Here is a 19,461-nt window from a genome sequence, read left to right as displayed (position 1 = left end):
CGCCGTGAGCCACAGTGTTGAAGAAGATCAAAATTTGTCAATTTCACGACGTTCTCAACAATTGGGGTTATCCAAAAGCACAACATGGCGAATTTTGCGAAAGGATTTGGCTTTGAAGCCAAATCGTGTGATTTAACACCACTGGATTATTTTTTGTGGGGCTATGTTAAAGACAGAGTCTATACGGAGCCAATCGAATCGATTGCAGCCTTAAAACTCAAAATCCGTGATGTCATTAACGAAATAGACCCTCCATTTTGCCAAAAAGTGATTAAAAATTTTGATGAAAGAATCAACATCTGTCAGCGTGGTCGTGGTGGACATTTGCCAGATATCATTTTTCATTCATAATTGCCAAACTTTTCTCTTTGTAATACAATAAAAATTTTATTCATTTTCCTCTAAATTCTTTGTTTTATTTTGTTTTAGAAAACAAAGTTCTTGTTGAAAAACCCTTTATATTCAGGGTGGTCAAAAAGCCGTGGATCAAACGCAATTAGGGGATAGATGAGGTCATCAGCTGCAAAAAATTGTTCTACGGGAGGTCCCTAAGCTTAAACCCCTGCAGAGTTATAATTTATTTTGCAATTTTATAAGAAAATTGTTATTTTTTACTAATTCTTATTAAAATTCGAAAAAATCTACACCTGTATCTTTTTCATAATATCCACTAGATTGGTACTGAGGAGTCTTTGCGTTAGTCATCTATTTATAGTTGTTTATTGAGTGTATTGAAGATAATATTAAGTTATACGATATAAGAATTTCTGAAATCATAACTTTTTCTTTACTTCGGACCCCACTGTGAAAAAACATACTCTACCGAAATGTGACCCTGTATTACAAGTTTTGGCGCATTTAATAAATCTGAAAAGGTATTCTTTGTATGTTGTATCATAAAAAAATTTGGGGCAGACCACTCTTAACATTTAGGGTTTGAAAGATAGTAGCCGATTCTCAGACTTATTTAATATGCATACAAAATTTCGTAAGAATCGGTAGAGCCGTTTCGTAGGAGTATGGGAACAAACATTGTGACACGAGAATTTTATACATAGAGATATCTCTATCACTTACCTATAAGTAATTGATTGATTTATTTATGGTAGGATTAAAACATATTTATTATTCAACACATTTAATTAAAATTGTCTTCCAAATAACTTAAAAACTGTTTAAAAGTTCAAAACATTACATATTTCAATAAATACTTAAAAACTAATTTGTTACTAGGTATGGAATTTTTACAATATTACTAAGAATTAAAATTGGCCCCATAAGAGCGGCAATAAAATTACAGGGAAATATATTTAAATCGTGCACAGATGAATTGAACACTGGACTACATAACTACTGCTCATGCCGATATTAGTGGCACTTTAAGCAAGAAAAGACTAGATAAAGCTTCTATGAATTTCCTTTTGCCATATTTACATATTATTAAATTTTATAAAAGACGCTTTAAGCACCGTTTTTAAAATTATGTTGTTTATTTATTATCATAATGCTGTTTCTAAAGTAGAAGGCGAAGTATTGCCTCTTTCTGGAGAAGCTTTGCTTCTTGTTGCTTGTGTTGGTTTCTTAAATGAAGACAATGCTGGTTGAGACGATTCTGGAGGTGAATTGAAAAATTCTGCTCGCTTTGCTTGCAATATTTCAGTTCTAGAGAGACCTTGTGAGGGAGAGTATTCACTGTTAAGTGGAAAGACACCTTGATGAATAGTATTGAGTGCATTAGCTTCTGAATCTGTGGTTTCTCTTATGGGGATGAGATTTCTTCGTGCACCAAAATGTTGATTAGTAACTATAGGAACTGTTTTTGACGGTGGGCTCACAGGAGAAACATCACGTCTTTCACCTGAACTATTGGAAGTTTCCTCATTTGCTTCTGGTATCGGCGTTGACAAGACGTCAGATCTTGGACTGGAGAAGCGCCACTGAGATTTTGGTGAAAGTAATATCTTTGGTGCGTTTTTATGATCTTTCAACAAAGCATTGGCTCTTCCAGGTGATGAGGGATGGTTGCCAATTTTTATAACTTTCCTCTGGTTGTATATTTTAGGTGATGAACTAAGATCAAGAATATTGATCTTAGATCTATTTCCTGGCGGTGTCATTGGGGCTTGAACTTTTTCCTTTGATATCTTTAGCTGCTCTACTGCTGATAATTTATTGGATTTTTGTTGAGGTAGTGTATTTAATTTAACGCTGTGTTGTAGTAATAACTTTTTGAAATCTAGTCTTGAGGTTTGTTGTATAGGACCATGACGGTCTGCGCAGGTGGTATCTTGCTTTTGCGCTCCATAATACCCAGCAGTTGGGGAGCCAGTCACTTTATCTGCAGGTGACCAAGACATTCTACTTCTAGGATCCCCCAAGTATCCTGTCTCTGGATGGCGTTGAGTGCCTTTTCCATATAGACATGTCTCAGAACTAACAGGCGATAAACTAATTGTAGACAAAGCTGGAGACTCTGCTCTCTCTGGCATTTCTTTAATATTCAATTTCTTTTTGCTTTTATGTATCACTGCATAGAGTTCCTCATTAGTCATTGTAGATTTTACTGGGGACAAAAGCTTGGAGGTAAGATCCACTACATTATCTTTACTTGTGGGAGTAGATGACTTAAATGTTGTAGAAGTTCTAGGATCGATTGGCGATATTTTTATTGAATCTTCGTGCTGAGTTGGCAATTGCCTCTGATATTCAGTTTTTTTCTGATAGTTTGGGACCCTTGGGTGATTCTGGGTTCTATGATTATTAAAATTTGAATGAATGTCTTGTTGGGTTGTGCGTTTTGGGAGCGTCCAAAATTTCGGTGGTTGTTTTTCTATTCCACGTGGTACATTATTATAGTTTATGACACCATGTTTACCGCTAAGGTGAGCTACATTATTAGGTCGTAGAGTTGAAGTAAGTGTATTTAAATCTACGGTAGGTCCATTGTGCCTCGGTAAAGTTTGCGTTCCGTTGAGCAGTGGTTTGTCAGCATTGGAATGTAGATATTCTGTAAAAAAATTGAGGTTATTTTTTTTAACATCGCATTTTTAATCAAAAGGTATCTACTCATCTTGTAATGCATAATACATGTACAGGAATATACGCTAAAGGCCAAGCTTGCTCCATAATACGGTGCAGAATATAAAAAATAACAAAAACTTTTTTTGGTATAGTCATTTGATTGATGATTTTTACTTTCTATGAAGACTAGGATTTACGACTTGTGATTCTAGTAGGTAGTTGTTTTTGTATATATTAATGTTTAAATGAATACCTCATAAACTGACCATGTCTGCATTATAATGTTTTAAATGGCCTAAAAAATTAACACGAAATTCCGCGTCACCTGAAGTGCAGCCAGTTCTTTTACACGAAAGATTTTAAATTTCGTTACAAATCAGCATCAACAAAAGTTTTTGTTATTTAATAATTTGCTAACGTACACTTTTATATTTAAAAGTTTATACAGTAGTATAATTACATAAAGTCCCAAAGCTATTTTATACTAAAATATTTAAAAAAAAACATTAATTAAAACTAGAAACACATTATTTAAACTTCTCTGAGTTTGACACAAGTGCATGGTATTTTATTCTTTTTACATTAATCAAACAAATTATACTAATAATTAGGAAAATTATTGTTAGAGTTTGTGTTATGATAATCGTATTAGTCATAAGCCGAAGCTTATAACAGAAAGTTAGTCCTGAACCCATGTTAAATCGTGCAATTTATTAAACGGCATGCCAAAAAGCAACAAAATTTTACCTTTGAAGTACTCGTAATATTCGTAATCATTTGAAGCAGTCTCGCTCACTGTGCAAAAGCGATATCAAAAATTTATAAAATCGGATCATTTCCCATCTCAAGGATTTGTTTAACTGTTAATTCACAATTAGTGGTGTTATGTCAAAATTGAAATCGATTTTATATTCGCATTGTGTTATTTACAATCTCATTAGTCACATTTGAAAAATATTTTCAATTCCGAAGTTAAAGTGTGTAGGTCACTTATGTAGTGAAGTTCTATTAATATGCCTTTATCATCTTCTATTAAAATGGCTTTATAGATATAATAGATAAAAAATAAATCAGGTTAACTCACTCTATTAGCTCTCTTTTTGTCAATTTGTGTTTATATTGTGATGAAGAAACATGTGTATTTGTTTAAGACGGTGCAATTACACTGATTTATTTTTATGAATAATGGGCACTTTTCCTATAATGATAAAGTATATTTTAATAAAACTTCTCCAGATTTGTGCATATAATGATAAATGAGGTGGGGTGAAGGAGTGAAAAATCAATGAAATGTGCAAAAATATTATATTTTCTTTTAAAACGTTATTTACAAAAACACAAAAAGATACAGAATATCACACCATGCACTTACAAATATTGACACTCTAAAGCTGTGCACATTGCGACAAAAGTCCGCATGCAATATTTAAATATTCTATAAAAATGTCAAAATAAAATCTTTCACAAATTACCAACTTTAATTGACAAATATATTATAACTATGCAACATAATAATCACAGAACAAAGAAATACGTAGGCAAGGAAGACGGCTTAATTTTTAGTTTAACTACGGACGGAAGATATTATGAATAAGTAGTGTATCCTATCTACACATCAGTTCATTATATACCTATAACTAATATCTATATTACGAAAGACTTGTAAGCGTACTAAGTAGGTAATTTACGATAGTACTACCAAATTTCAGTTCCGTATTCAGTCTCTGAAAGCGATAATATTCGTGCCCTATGTAAAGTCGAGTCGGTAGGTAAGGTGACTTTACTCGGTGAAAGAGGACATGAAGGAGGGGAATGTAGAACACAAATATTATCGGGATCCGATTCTAGTATAGCTGTTAGCATATCTAATGCCTTGTCTCTATTGTCAGGTACTAAAGCAACAGAATGCCTCTTAGCTAAGGGAGTAGTTAGCGGGCTGAAGGTTATTGCCGATAATTCAGTCTCAAAATTATTGTGTTCGTACAACTTCGATATTTGTCTATGATTGGGTTTAGGGGACACCGTTGTTGGATAATTTATCTGTTCCCGAAGCAAATCAGCTGTAATTTCTGCCTGAATCATTTCAAAAGAGTTGACCTTTTTAGCACCATTACTGAAACTGTCTAGTTTGAATAATCTTTTGAGTGGCATTAAGGGGGAATTGGCTAATTTGTAACTATCACTGCGTTTTATTTTTGTTATTGATCTACAAGAATCGTCAAGATCACTTTTAGTCGTAGAGTTATTACTTTCATCGTGTGTTTTGTTAGTAAATAATCTCATAACTTCAGCTACTTTATTACTACCTAACTGTAACGGTAAATCGTGACCGCATTTAGCTCTAAGGATATTGGGCGTTTGAAAGTTGGGAACAAACGGTGTGATATCTTCACCTATACTGGGAGACCGTTCGTTGTATTCTAAGCCAGGGCACACAATGTTGTTTGATAAATCAAAATTATGATTCTTACCTGGATTATCATCTTTCGTTGGCGATAAGCTGACACCATCTGCATCGTGAATATTTACATAGGCTCCTGTTCTAGTTAATGCTTCGACAATTCGGGGAAGATCTGCGTTCTTATTAGTTATGGCCGCGGATGGGGTATTGGCGAGAGTGGGTGTTTCTGTTACGGGTGTAGCAGTAATGATAGTGTTTGGTTTAGGCGGAGGTAATGTAACAAATTCTGTCGTGACAAGCCCATGAGGTTCTAATGGTGCTTTGATGATCATTTTCCCTAGTTGTGGAGATGTAGGTTTACTCGATGGTAATAATTGATCATATCCAAAGTCAGTTTCATCTGTTACAGTTATTATGTCGGCTTTCTCTCGTTGAATAACTGCGGTAGTTGGGGATATTTCTTGTACAAATGGTCCAGGCTCAAATGTAGTATGGGCACCTTTTCTTCTTTTTAGAGTATCAGATGAATAAATTACTTGGCCATGGGAATCTAAAGTGACTTTCGCCCCCTTTTTCTTCAATTCCTCTAACGTTTCTAATGGTTTTTCTTCGAGACTATGGTCTAAGTAATCCTTGCTGGTAGTTAAACAGTTGGGCAGTTCATTTAATGATACGTATTCAGTTTCAGGTTTTCCGGATAATACTGATTGCAGATTTTTGCCGATAACATCGTTATTAACATAATTGCCCCTATTAAAGCTCATTTTTTTATTATTATTTTTTACGTCAGCTATAGTTACATAATCCCCAGTATCAAAGAAGTCCTCAATGTTTTCAGTTCCTTTCGCTACTGGTGACTTTTTATTGGATAATTTATTTGGGAGGACACCTTTTAGTTTACACATTAAATTATTAAATGGTTGCAAAGAAGACTTTATTTGATAAGTTTTATTTGTTTTCCCAATATCGACATTTTTATGATCTTTCTGTTTTTCTTCAGAGGGTATGTCCAATTTAGGTCTACTTTGAGACTTAACCATTATATTCCCATTGTGACGTTCTGTGTGTTGCTTTTTGATCTGAACTGATTCTTTACGATTTGGTTCTCCTTCATCGTCAGAATTAGTGGGAGTTATCACACACATAGATGGGATACGCGAGCTATTAATTGTTGTTTTGTATCGAATTCTCTCTATTCTATCTGTACCTTCAAGGTCTGAAGACTCAGAGTAATCTTGTTCCGAAAGGCTATTTTTACCGTGAGCACTGGAAACGGAATCCTCGATTGGAGAACTAGATGTATTGTGACCAGAATCAGGTGAACTGGTTCCTGTACTTTTCTTCGCGTATTCTATATCTGTTTCAGTATGCACTTCGGCTACTGCGGTAATTTCTCGATTGTTACCTATACCTCTCGTTATTGTGACAGTAGAATTTGGTACATCATTAATTTCAGGCGTTGATTGGTTGTAAATATGTTTATCAGTGTATGACCTCATTGCATTGTAACGTAAACTGCTGAAAGGTGATTTAGTAAATGAATTTGAACTCCTGTCTAAGCTTGCATTTGCACTGTGAACATTATTGCTTCTATTCCTATTCATCTTTGTTAAAGAACTTTTCCTTTCAGGCACAGTAGGCCCAATGGCCAAGGATCTATCACTACCAGCTGCCATTAGAGTAGTACAAACAGTGCCAGCTGAGCTAGTAGTTGTACTTGTAGAGCCTTTACCAAATAATTCATATTCATTCTCGGCGGTTAAGTTTTGGCTAGTTGAAGAATTAGAGGATAAAGCGGTTGAGGTGTGTAGGGGCGTGCTAGGAGATATTTCTTCCTCTTTAAGAGTTTTAAGACCAGAATCCATATGAAAAGAAGTATAATAACCTTCTGTGTCACAGGAAAATTCAGAGCTTGTTTCCAAATCTTCATGTAAATCATGAATAATATCCGGAGTAAGTGTGCCTTCACTGGTAACGCTTCCCGAACCAGAAGTATTAAGAAATCTTCTTCTGCTGATAATGGAGCTAGGGGGACCATGGTGGCAGTTAAGTGAATTGTTGGAAGTACCAGCCGATGTGGTACTTTTAGGGGGAACGGTTGTTGTCGTTATTTCAGAGCCAATACTCGTTCTGCCTGACTCGGAACTAGCAGACCAATTTCCACTTGATGAATGCGGTTCTTCTTTTCCCGTACCAGATCGTCTTAACCTTCTTTGGGTAGACGTTCCTCTTAACTTCACACCACAATTAATTGTCGCTGTCGTTGGAGCACTAGAGGGTACACCAATACTCTTTTCGGATGAAGAATAGGAAGCACATCTCTGGTGAGTGCGGCGGTCGTCATCTCCCGCTCGTTTTTTTCGTAGCGTAACTGTTGATTCTTTACATGGTACTTCTTCCGGCGCAACGGGAGACATAGATTCTCGGCTTCTATCAGTTTTTGAGCTTTCTTTAATACTATCTCGACTGGCGCTTGGAGACCGACCTATCATTTTTAGTCTGTTTCTTCCCCACTGTTTTAGGCTATTGAAATGTCCCTTCTTAATAATTGGGTCAATCGGGCTCTTCTTAAGTAAATCACTTGATCGCGACCGCATGCCAATACTATCTTCAACTTCTTCAGAAGCCACGGCATTTGATGTATCACTATGATAAAACAAACCAAGCAAAGCATTAGTCACACGCTAAAGGCAGTATAGTAATAAAGTCTTTAAATCATTCGGCTTGGTCTCGTAACAGCTGAATTCTTTAAAGATGTAATTAATTATGAAGCTAATGAATTTGGCACTATTGGTGTTACAGTGAATTATCGTTGAGATATTATTGAACTTTTAAATTAAGGAGTGAACAATGACAACATTAAAAATTATGTATTCACAAAAGCACAAATATATTATTAACAGGTTAAAGTGCTCACAATTAAAATTAATATTAAGCTCTCACACAATACTGTGCTTTAAATGACTATTTTTATTAGAATGACCATTACGATGATAATATCTGGTTTTTATTACTGCAAAAGAGCCATTCAAGTATTAAGAAAGTACTAGGTATAGGGGCTAGGGGGTATTCGATTTTCTTATTTGGTGATTACGTCAACAGTAATTATTTACTTTTTTACACATCTTAACCACACATTGTCTATGCTTGAAAACGAAATGCACAATGCACTATCGAGGATTTCTACAAAAAATGAATACTATTATTTTTGAGAGCTTTGGTTACTTTTGTTTACAAGAGCAGGGGGGGGGGGGATAAATTAGCTTAAAGCAGTAAATCTGCTTACGTAATACTTGAACGGCTCCAAAATAACTGGATTACAAGTATTAGCCATATAGAAGGTCTAGTGTACTTTGATAGATATTATAATCGTAAATGTTCTGTGCAAACTAAAAGCTTACCCAGCGATAGCCTCTCTAAGCTCTTTCTGATCAGTGCCGGAAATGGTGTTGCGTCTTTTACCCCGAGGTTTTCTGGTGCGGGTCCGTCGTTTCACGGTGTCCGTTTCACCGGTACTCAATTCTACGTGTAGAGATTTTCGTGAAGTGCACATTCTGTCGAAGAATCTCCCTGACGTATCTATCGGCACCAGCTCTGGACAGAATCTGTAATAGTTAGCATGAAATACTTAAGTACAATATTTAAATACCTAATTTGTACAACATTGTACAAATACAGTGTCAATTTCTCTGCTATAATGAATGAGAAAGGTTATATTTATAGTAAATTAATTTGATTTTCTTGAAAGTCAAAACTTCTCATAATATATACTCGAGAAATAGAATCCCTTGTAGGTTTAAGGACGACGACGTTTATGGTTCCTGACAGTTTTTATCTGTTGTGCCCTTTCTGGGTTTCAAAAAAGGGCATTTTAAGTTAAATATGTATGTATAAAATTCGGTACTCCAATCATACTGTTTAAAAAGTAACTATTTAATCTTAAGTTGAACCACTTTGACAGAACTAATATATAGGCTGGAAAAAAATAAACAACAGCTACATTATTAATTAATGTAGCTTTTTTATTAAATTATACCTACTTTGGTATTAAATGTAAATTGTAGTTCTTTTAAATTCTCTCAAATCTAATAACTAAGACTTACTTAGACTCAATGATTCGTAGTTGCTCCTCCGGGCTCGGGAGTCTATGGTCAATGGGTTCATCATCACCAGAACCACATTCTGACAATTCATCCGGCGTCAACGTGACGCTGCTGATTATTCTCATGGAAGCGTCCGGTAGAGCCGTCACGTCGCCTATCGCTTCGCGTGAAGTCCATTTCCGAAGCTGTTCTACGACTGACGGCTGAAAGCAGAGGTCGGATATATTTATCAATACATATCTTTATAAAAGGGTATTAAAGCTATCTTAGTATTATCTAAATATAAACTTTGCAAACACTTAGGCCCGAAAAACCTGTTTCAATGCAATTGCACTGACGGTAGATAGATAAAACCAACTAGTCATTTCAAGAACTAGACAATTTTCATTAATAGACAAGTAGAAGATCATCAGCCTTCTATACCTCTCAACCCCAGACAACTGTTTCAAAAATACAAAGGTGTACCAAATTTCAACAGTCTCCTTTATATGTACACATTAAAATAGCTGAATACTCACGATTCGCGTTTCGATATCATCAACCCTATGATTGTCACGTCTTCTCTTAGTACTAAGCACGGGAGTGCAAAGTAAAAAGGGCGAGTGCTGGGAGTCTTTCCGGAGCTGGTCAAGTATGGAAGCTGAGATGCGGTCGGTGGTTGCCTTCTCGTACAACTTGCGTAAGTGTGTAGGCCTGAAAATTTACAGCAAATTCTAGTCTAAGCTCAGGGGACTCCGGTTTATCAAAACCTAATTCCTTTTTTAAATGCGGCACTTTAAGTTTCGACTCAACTCTGAATTTTACCCATAATGCGGGCATGTTAGTTCTTCAGGAACTATCACAAAATTCAACACATGTTGACATAAATACATTGACGTACGGGAATTGGACTTAGCGCTTAGTGTCGTTACTGAATCATATTGAGTGCTAGAAGAGGTTTCCAAGATGGACTCCTAACTAAGACGTGGCTTCGGCCTTTAAAACTACTAAAATTCTCCAATTATTACCAAGAACAAGACCTGGCTGTATGGACTAAAGTCCTTTGCCTTTCCCATTAGGGATAAATTAATATCATCATCATATTGACTACTGAACTAAGTGACGTTTAAATAATCCACAAGTATCTCATTCGATTGAATAGCCACCGTCATTGACGCCTCATTGGTCTAGTGGTTAGTACCCCTGACTGCGAATCAATGGGTCCCGGGTTCGATCCCCGGCTGAGACAAACATCGATGTGACGAGCATTTGGTGTTGTGTTGGTCTTGGGTGTTTAAATATGTATTAATATGTCTATCTATCTATAATATGTATGTATATCCGTTGCCTAGTACCCATAACACAAGCTTCACCAGCTTAGCATGGGACTAGGTCAATTGGTGTGAATTGTCCAATAAAAAAAAATGGTTTTCATACATTTGAGGATTGTTATAGTTTACTAGGAGAACAGTAATTATATGACATTTAGATAAAGCCTCCGAAAAACCAACAAGCATGTTCGTTCTGCTACAGAGCTTTGGATTGCATAAACGATTTTATTACACGAGTTTTAAATCTAACAATAAAACTGGGAATCAGGTTATCATGACTTGTTACAGTGTAACGCAATACTTCTTTCACAAGAAATACCACAATACGTATTTATGTTTGTTCTAATCAGTTATTAGTAGTAGTTATATAGCTAAAAATATGACCTGTAAATCTCTATAAAACTCGCCAGTGACATGGAATAGACATGGTATTTATTAAAACTTGAAATTCAACATAGAAGTTTTATCGAAAATCGATAAATAAAACTTCCGAACTATTTCTATGATAATAATAGGTTAAATACCTTGAATCCACTGTGAAGAGCTCCTTCTTGAGAGGGTTCTGCGCCGTGTAGTGGACTTTGCGTAATGCAAAATCGGACAGGCTTCCCTCGGCTGAAACAAACGAAAAAGTAATTTATTTATTTATTTTCACTTCGTTGCATACATAAATATAATATAGTTGACATAATTAAATGAAAAGGTCTCTTCCAGGCAAGCAATGTAAGAAAAAAAAAATAGATAAGGCAAGCGAAAGAAGTGCAAAAATACACAAGACATATAGACAAAACGAATGGAACGAAACAAAGCAATTAAAACATATGCAAACAGTGAATAAGAGAATATTAAAAAAAAGACAATGTAATATATATTACGTAACTTTCATATAAATAACCGATTGTTACGGTTTTTGATACAATGACTTGTTTACACTAGTGGCAGGCTCTTACGATCCTATACCTATAAGCGTTTTCACCACCATTGATGCTTAAAATGGTAGAAGGCGTGCGTTACTAGTCTTTGAATAAGGTTTAAAAAATAACTTATGTCGTATGCATTATCTATGCAAAATTTTAATTTAGAATTTAAAAATCGAATAGCAATCTTTTTAACAAAGCGTGTTCGGCAAAATACCCACAGACAACACACGAATATATTAATAGTCTGTGGATAGACAAAGGGGCTTTCAATAAAAACAATCGATCCTGTCATTAACAAAGTAGCTGAAAGGCGATTAGTAGTGCACGGCAAGTTGATACTGACAAATAATACGCTGTTATTCAACGCCAGCTTATCCACGTTTCCTACATTTAATACCAATTAAAAAGAAATAGGTTATTGCCAGGGCATTCCGATGTGAATTAAACTATCCCTTGTCGTATAATAAAAACGACAGAGATAATTTATAAATGTGAAAACCAATATTTTAACTTTAAAACTCTGCTCATTCACGTTTGTCTCCCCGTCATCAAGTTAATGTATAATAAGCAAGTAATCTCTCGTTGGAAAAATAAAAAGTATTAGTCAGGTTTTTTTACTTACGAATTACCTTTTCACTATTATCTTTATGACTCGTTTCGCAGTAGCCTGTTATATTTGCAATATTTAGATGTCTTGTTTATGACTACGCGATAAACGGAAAGTAAAAGACAGTTTGAAGAGTACTAAAATTACGTAATAATTTAAATATATTACTTTCGTATTATTATTACATAGTATACAATTTAAAAGTCCTCAAATTGTCCCACATTGGAAATAGGCTTTGATGTACGAAATCGTGCTACCATTTCGTGACGGAATGTTCAAATTTCGAACACAGAGCTCCAATTTAGGATTATTAAGACGGATGATATCAAAGGATATTTTTATCATCTCACATCAAGTAATCGTTCATAACTTAATAAATTATCCTGAGTTGTAACCGGTTCTGAGACGTAATGCTTATGTTGTAGCCCGATAGTAGAATTGATCATTACATGAAATGATTGGCGTCTTTGTAGCACCGTACATTCTTGCAATACTGAACAATTTCGACTGAGTTATAACATTACTATGTTAAACGGTATAAAAAGTTAAACGCATGTCCATTTCATAATATGATTAATTAAATGATATAAAATCGTTCACCGTTAATGACTAAAAATATATTAAATTTCACATTGGAAAGCTAAACGTTGATTAAAATAACGTTAATTGATGATTATACTTATATGGTCTGGCCACGACACATACAATATTGATGAGAATGCGCTAATGACCAAGGTTGCGTCTAAATTTAAAATTCGGAGAAATGATTTATTGTTCCTGATGTCCTATTTTAAATCATTATCTTAAGTGAGGAAATCCGCGGATAAATGTTTCACTGGCGCCTGTCCTATACTGATCAGTGTTCACGATGTGATATATTTACACTTAGGCTGAATTTAGTCTCACGCTCACCGTCAGCGCTCATAGATCAGCGCGTAATTCGTCAGCGCTGACGCCCAGCGTGGTTCATTTTAGTTTCGTACTGACCGCCTTAATCGACATGTATCCACTTCGCGATTTGCCATGACTGTACACGCTGACGGCGTCCGTTCGACACTACAACGCTCACTGAAAGCAGAGGCGCTCTAGCCATCGTCAGCGCTGACAGCTACGCGGCGCCGACGCGCGAAGCGTACGGCCGCGCAGCCATCGGCGCTGACCACCGTGCGCGCTGATAGCTACGCGTCATTCAAAAACGCTTTCTAGAAGTTCATATATCTCGACCATCAGCGCCGACGGTGCGCGTGCGGTCGGCGTGACACTAAATTCAGCCTTAAATTAAAAGTCTTCTACAAAAACTTTTCACTGATTTCTTATTCTTTTGCATTGTAAATCAAATGATTGATGTGTTTTTTTTATTTTATTTTAGATTGAGTTTGATAAGTGTATAGCTTTTCAGTGTTATTGAAATTAAATTTTTGTTTATTTAATTATGCACGTTTTACATTACTATTGCCTGGAACAGATCGCTTGTTAGCGATAAGGCCTGTAGCATCCCTAATAATTTATGTTACTAGTTTTTATTTATAACGTAGCGAAGTTTGAATTAATAAAATATACTGCTCAAAACTATTAGCGGAACAAGATTTTTCTCCTTTCTATTGCTTAAACTAAAACTAGATTTAAATTAAAATAGCGTACAAGTTATGCTATTTTTTACCTTGTTAATTTGTTAATTACTACAATTAATAAAAAAATTCTAATAAAAAAGTGTAGTTTTTTTCTTTCGACCTTGACCACGCCTTCGTGAGTATTCTCCCGTCTCACGGTATCGCTTCCAAAGTCTGTAGATAACAGAAGGGGCTACTCCTAGATCATTTCCTACATAACGCATAGTTCGACCCTCTTCAAGCAAAGCGATAGCTCGGGAGACATGCAATTCAGTCAGATCTGGCATTATGACCTAAACTCACTCGCTTCAATGAATAACAATACTCAAAAGGCTCACTTCATTTTCTATTAATACTCAAAAGATTGAAAAAAACTACTTAAAATGTGTTTTCTGTGATTAGAAAGTAATGAAAATTCAAAGACGTCACTGTTTTTAGGTGTTTCTAGACACACTGCCACTTTATCATAGGACTTCTAACCAAAACGCCGATGCTCTTTTGTTTTTTATTTTCTTCGACAATGCCTTAACATTATCTAGTGGCCAGTAATAATTAAAACCTTAAGTAAAAAGTTTAGTTCCACTTTAAAGTTTTGTTCCCGTAATTGTTTTGAGCAGTATATGTAAAGATTAAATAGTCGAACTTCTATATCTTGATATGGAATTTTTAAATCATTTTGCATTTCAGTATTGAATAATATTTTTTAACGGTTACTGATCAGGTTAAACTAGTATTCAAATAACATTATGGACTGGTAAGGCAAGTGTTACACTACCGGCATTCCAAAGCACACAGACATGCATAAATTTACTTCGGTAACGTTTGTGTCGACTAACTTGGACTTGAAGTTACTTCCGATACAGCTAGTTTGCTGTGGTAATTATTTTATTTATTTTACGATTTTATTGTGAAATATTATAGACTATGTGTTTTAGCAACAATCCATATGTCTAAAGAAAACACTTTTTAAACGGATTAAAGTTATGTAATATTATAAATTTACAATGATTTTACATAATTTTAAATTTAACCGACGTTTCGCGTGCTTTACAGCGTGCGTGGTAAGAGACATAGAGGACACCGTGAGCCATTTCTGCCAAAACCTTCGTAACAACCTCAAAGGCATCGTACAGATGAGGCAAAGAGAGCCGGAAAGACTTGGTGCGTGATGAAATACGCCGAACGCGTTGGAGACTCATTGTGGACGCACTCTGCCCCATAGGGGTTATAGGACATAAGTCAAATCTATTTGCCGGAATCTATAAGCTGGAAAGTATGACATTAAGATTTAAGTATCTAATATATAAAATTCTCGTGTCACAATGTTCGTTCCCATACTCCTCCGAAACGGCTCGACCGATTCTTATGATTTTATTTATGTATATTCAGTAAGTCTGAGAATCGGCTACTATCTATCTTTCAAACCCCTAAGTGATAAGGGCCACCCCAAATTTAAATTTTTATTTTTTAAAAAAAAATTTGTTTTATTTTTTTATGATACAGCATACAAAAATACATACAACGCCTAATTTTCACCCCTCTACGATCAACCCTATTTTTTATTATTGTAAATAGTTATTTTTATTGAACTAAAAAAATGTTTCCTACAAATAATATACGTATGGCAAAATAAACGTTTGCCGGGTCAGCTAGTAATGTATATACTTCACAAACAAAATCTCGTGCCTTTTCATTTTGTAAACAATAATGAGATATTGAATTCTGAATGGCATGCGGTCTCAGCCAGTTTTATTGAGATCGCAATAAGAAGGCATTGTAAGGTCTAGGAGATTCAACGCGGGAGGCATACCTGCATCATTTATTAAACAGATCGCATGCGCGAGATTCTTCATGCTAAGCATTTCCAATCGTTATGCGGCGTGTGATATTAATCGTTTGATTAATGCATGGTTAAAGATGTCGCTCCTACGAAGGCAATTTTGTGTTGTTTCTGATTCCTGTATATATTTGAGTATCTGAAACTCGAGCGCCGAGTTATGTTTAATAAATTTAGGTTTAATCCGTTACTACTTCTTTATAAGTATTTTTTCGATTTCACTTATAGTGTGGCATATATTTGCTAAACATTTTTAGTCAATAGCCGACTTGTTAAAAAACAGTTAAAATTTTATCATGTATTAATTAAGTCTTATTACGCGAATTTAATACGTACATAATAAACTAGATGACCCACCCGGTGAACTTCGTATCACCTAGATATATTTTTGTCAAAACTTAATACAAATTTTTTAAACAGACCAAAAAGTCATTATTCACAAATTTTGAAGGCATCTTATTATCTGTAGCATCTTAATACTACCTCTTCCTTGTACAGGTACCTTAACCTATCCTACCCAATAACAGTTTTATTGGAAAATTCAGTATTTTTCTATATTATTTATGTTTCCCACCGTTTAAACCTTCCCTGAACTTCAACACTTTAAGATCATTAAAAACAAATTATCTAAATCGGCCCAACCATTCTCGAGTTTTAGCTAAACAAACGAACAGAAATTTATTCATTTATACATGACAATACATTTTGCACAACATTTTTATTATTTATCTGTAGAGAGTTCAATTATGGTTCTAAGAACACGATGTTAAAAGCAAAACAAATCATGTCAATTCTCAGCGTTGTATTAAAAGGAAATAGAGTGTAAAAACAAAGGCTTACGATTATTTTTTTTTAAGAATAGGTGACAATTGAAAATGTAGGTCGGATTTACATTGCTTTTGTCTTATTAATTACGTAGGGGTGTTATTGTTCGTTATATAAAACAGGATATTGAAGCTCGCTCTATAAATGTTGGGAATAGGGAATTCAGACTGAATCACGACTTTAAGGGCCTCGCAAGGACACATGATCAGAACTAGTTTCACAGGTTTGGGATTCCTAATAGGAATGCGTATTATGAAACGAAAACGTTTCGATAAATGGCTATGTTTTTTTAAATTTTATCTCTACTTAAGGACGTTATGTACGTTATAATACGTAATTTTTTTTTATAGGAAAGTGATAGATTTGTTTAAGCAGTAACACTCTAGATTTTTCTTTAATCATTTATCGTTTGCTTAATGTTAAATTTCAGTTTTCTTTAATTTGTTTTTTTTTTTATATTGTACTTACTTATATTTTTATGTTTCATATATATATATATTGTTTATCTATGTTATCTGTTTTGGCTTTCAATATTGTCTAAGTGTTTTGTTTTATAATATGTATGTTAGCTGTAAGGTTACTAATATATAAATAAGATAATGATCACAACAATCTCGCTATTGGAACAGAGGGCGCAGGAGTCTCCGAAGTTGTGTTCAAAGCTTATTGTTTTACTCCTGATGTTTTTGTTATGTACGTTAATAGTTATATATGATGTTCAAATCGCTGGTAATTTTTTATACTAATGTTTGTAATAGTACAATACACGATAAACACGGTAAACATTGAGAAATATGATTATTCTCAACTATCCACTAGTGAGGAAGTAATAACGATAATTTAAAGCCTACAAAGATTGCAGCCGCATTACGGCAGTAATCTCGATGGCTTCTTAAGGAGCTTTAGGTCCTTTGGACGGTACTTAAAATTACATATATTGCTGACTATATCCGGTTACAAGGATTAGTGAATTCAGGCATATCAATTTAAACTGACAGCTGAAAGTCGGGCGTCTACTTCTAAGGTTTTTAATATTTTTAAACAAAAACTTATTGACCACTCCATGAATGAAGACATTGCACAGAGACACATTTCTGTGTCTGCTACATTACATATTGTTAAGGTGAAACTTCTTTAGGCGCATGAGGGTAAATTTTTTACGGAACGTCACGAAGATGTGCAGCGTTTTTGTCGAAGAAAAGGGAGATTGAGAGAGAGTGAGAAGGGTGAATTACCATATAGAAATTCTATTTTTAAAATTAAAATTTCGTAAAAAGAATTTATGAAATATTAGTATTATATATTTTATGCAAAATAATTTATTGAAATCTCAAATGAATTTTTAGTATCGAAGAAATAAATTAAACAGTTAATATTTTAATAACAATTAAAGTAATTAAATTCCTAACATATCTTCCTTTTTTCCTCCCTCTAAGTCTCGGAAATCTAAAATTTTAGATTTGTATAAATATGAACAAGAGTTAAAAATTTGTTTGCCAAGGAAGTTTCACTTCTGACACGTACTTTGTACGCACGCACTTTTTTTAGGATATGTGCAAGTATTCTCTGGGTAGTTGAATAAACGCCTTGGACAAATATGCTAAGTACTTTAACATTGTAGGACCTGACATGAATGCAGACGCTCATGAGTCATTCCTTAGTATATTTCGGGATCGTCTGCGCGTAAGTGTCTAGGGAACGAGAACATTCAATTGAGTGGATTTCTTTAGATAGGGCAAATGGTGTACTGTTGGAATAATGTACGTAAGTCGTAATATTTTCGTCACTGCCTGTTGCCGACTAAAAAAAAAGCTAAGCGTTGTTAGTTGGCAACACTTATGGAACAGTGTTGGACTAGTGGCTTCGGCGTGCGACTCTCATACCTGAGGTCGAAGGTTCGATCCCGGCTGGGCACCAATGGACTTTCTTCTATCTATGTGCGCATTTAATATTTGCTCGAACGGTGAAGGTAAACATCGCGAGGAAACCAAATACTTAGACCCAAAAAGTCGACGGCGTGTGTAGGACTTGAGGCTGACTTGCCTATTAGATTTCAGAAATAATCGAGAGTTAGAAATCTGAGGCCAAGACCTAAAGAGGTTATAGCGCCACTTATTTATTTAACACTTTTACGTCATTACAGTTCGAGATCTTGATACTAATATGGGAAATTAAAAGTGTATGTGTGTGAAATGTAGTATTATATCAGTTCGAATAACTGCCATACTTGATCTCTTTCGGCATCATTACCAAACTGAAGAGTTTAGTTAAAGGACTTTATCTCCCGAACTATTGGTACGAAGACAGGAGACGAACGCAGCCGAAACAGCGGGACTTAACTGATATTATTAAAACAGCCTAAATTGCATAATGCTATATGGAATTTTACGCTAAGTTATATAATCTGTTTCAGCGTAAGACCGTCCAAAGCGAGCCTTCACAGTAAAGATAAAGCCAGTCCGTGTGCCAAGCTCAAACACAGCCTGTTAATTAAAACCGCATCTTTACACTTCATTTTGCAGATACTCGCAATGTTCCGTTCATTTTATAATGTTTGAATATCGGTTCTTCCAGAATATTATGTATTTAAAAGATTTTTAAGCAAAGACTTATTTTATTGATATTTAATAAGGAATTGTATCGGTCTACTTAACTTATATTTATATGTATACCTATTGTATTCTATAATATATTATGTGTATAAAAATTGTATGATATTTAACGTAATTTATTTAATTGTAAATTTTATCTATTACAAACATACTGTAAGATGATGTATTTGTATGTTAGTATTTGTTTATTTATTTCGTAACTAAGCTAACTTTAA

At 34.7% G+C, this 19,461-nt stretch overlaps 1 protein-coding gene across 2 annotated transcripts in view; it reads right to left on the bottom strand.

Annotated features, from left to right (window-relative positions):
* Positions 1-1,158: 1,158 nt before the first annotated feature.
* The window catches only part of LOC125052945 (Nance-Horan syndrome protein), a 98,420-nt gene continuing 80,117 nt past the window's right edge, over positions 1,159-19,461 (bottom strand). The window contains exons 2-7 of one of the 2 annotated variants that reach the window (XM_047654048.1): positions 11,360-11,450; positions 10,044-10,218; positions 9,526-9,728; positions 8,824-9,027; positions 5,493-8,068; positions 1,159-3,007 (exon numbers count right to left, since the gene is read on the bottom strand). In XM_047654048.1, coding sequence (XP_047510004.1) covers positions 1,500-3,007; positions 5,493-8,068; positions 8,824-9,027; positions 9,526-9,728; positions 10,044-10,218; positions 11,360-11,450 — 4,757 coding nt within the window. In that variant the 3' untranslated portion in view covers positions 1,159-1,499. The remainder of the gene's footprint in view (positions 3,008-5,492; positions 8,069-8,823; positions 9,028-9,525; positions 9,729-10,043; positions 10,219-11,359; positions 11,451-19,461) is intronic. The other variant, XM_047654049.1, reaches the window with a different exon arrangement.

The sequence above is a fragment of the Pieris napi genome, chromosome 10 (genome assembly GCF_905475465.1).
Source record: "Pieris napi chromosome 10, ilPieNapi1.2, whole genome shotgun sequence".
Classification (NCBI taxonomy): Eukaryota; Metazoa; Arthropoda; class Insecta; order Lepidoptera; family Pieridae; genus Pieris; species Pieris napi.
This window is presented reverse-complemented; position numbering and strand designations above follow the sequence as displayed.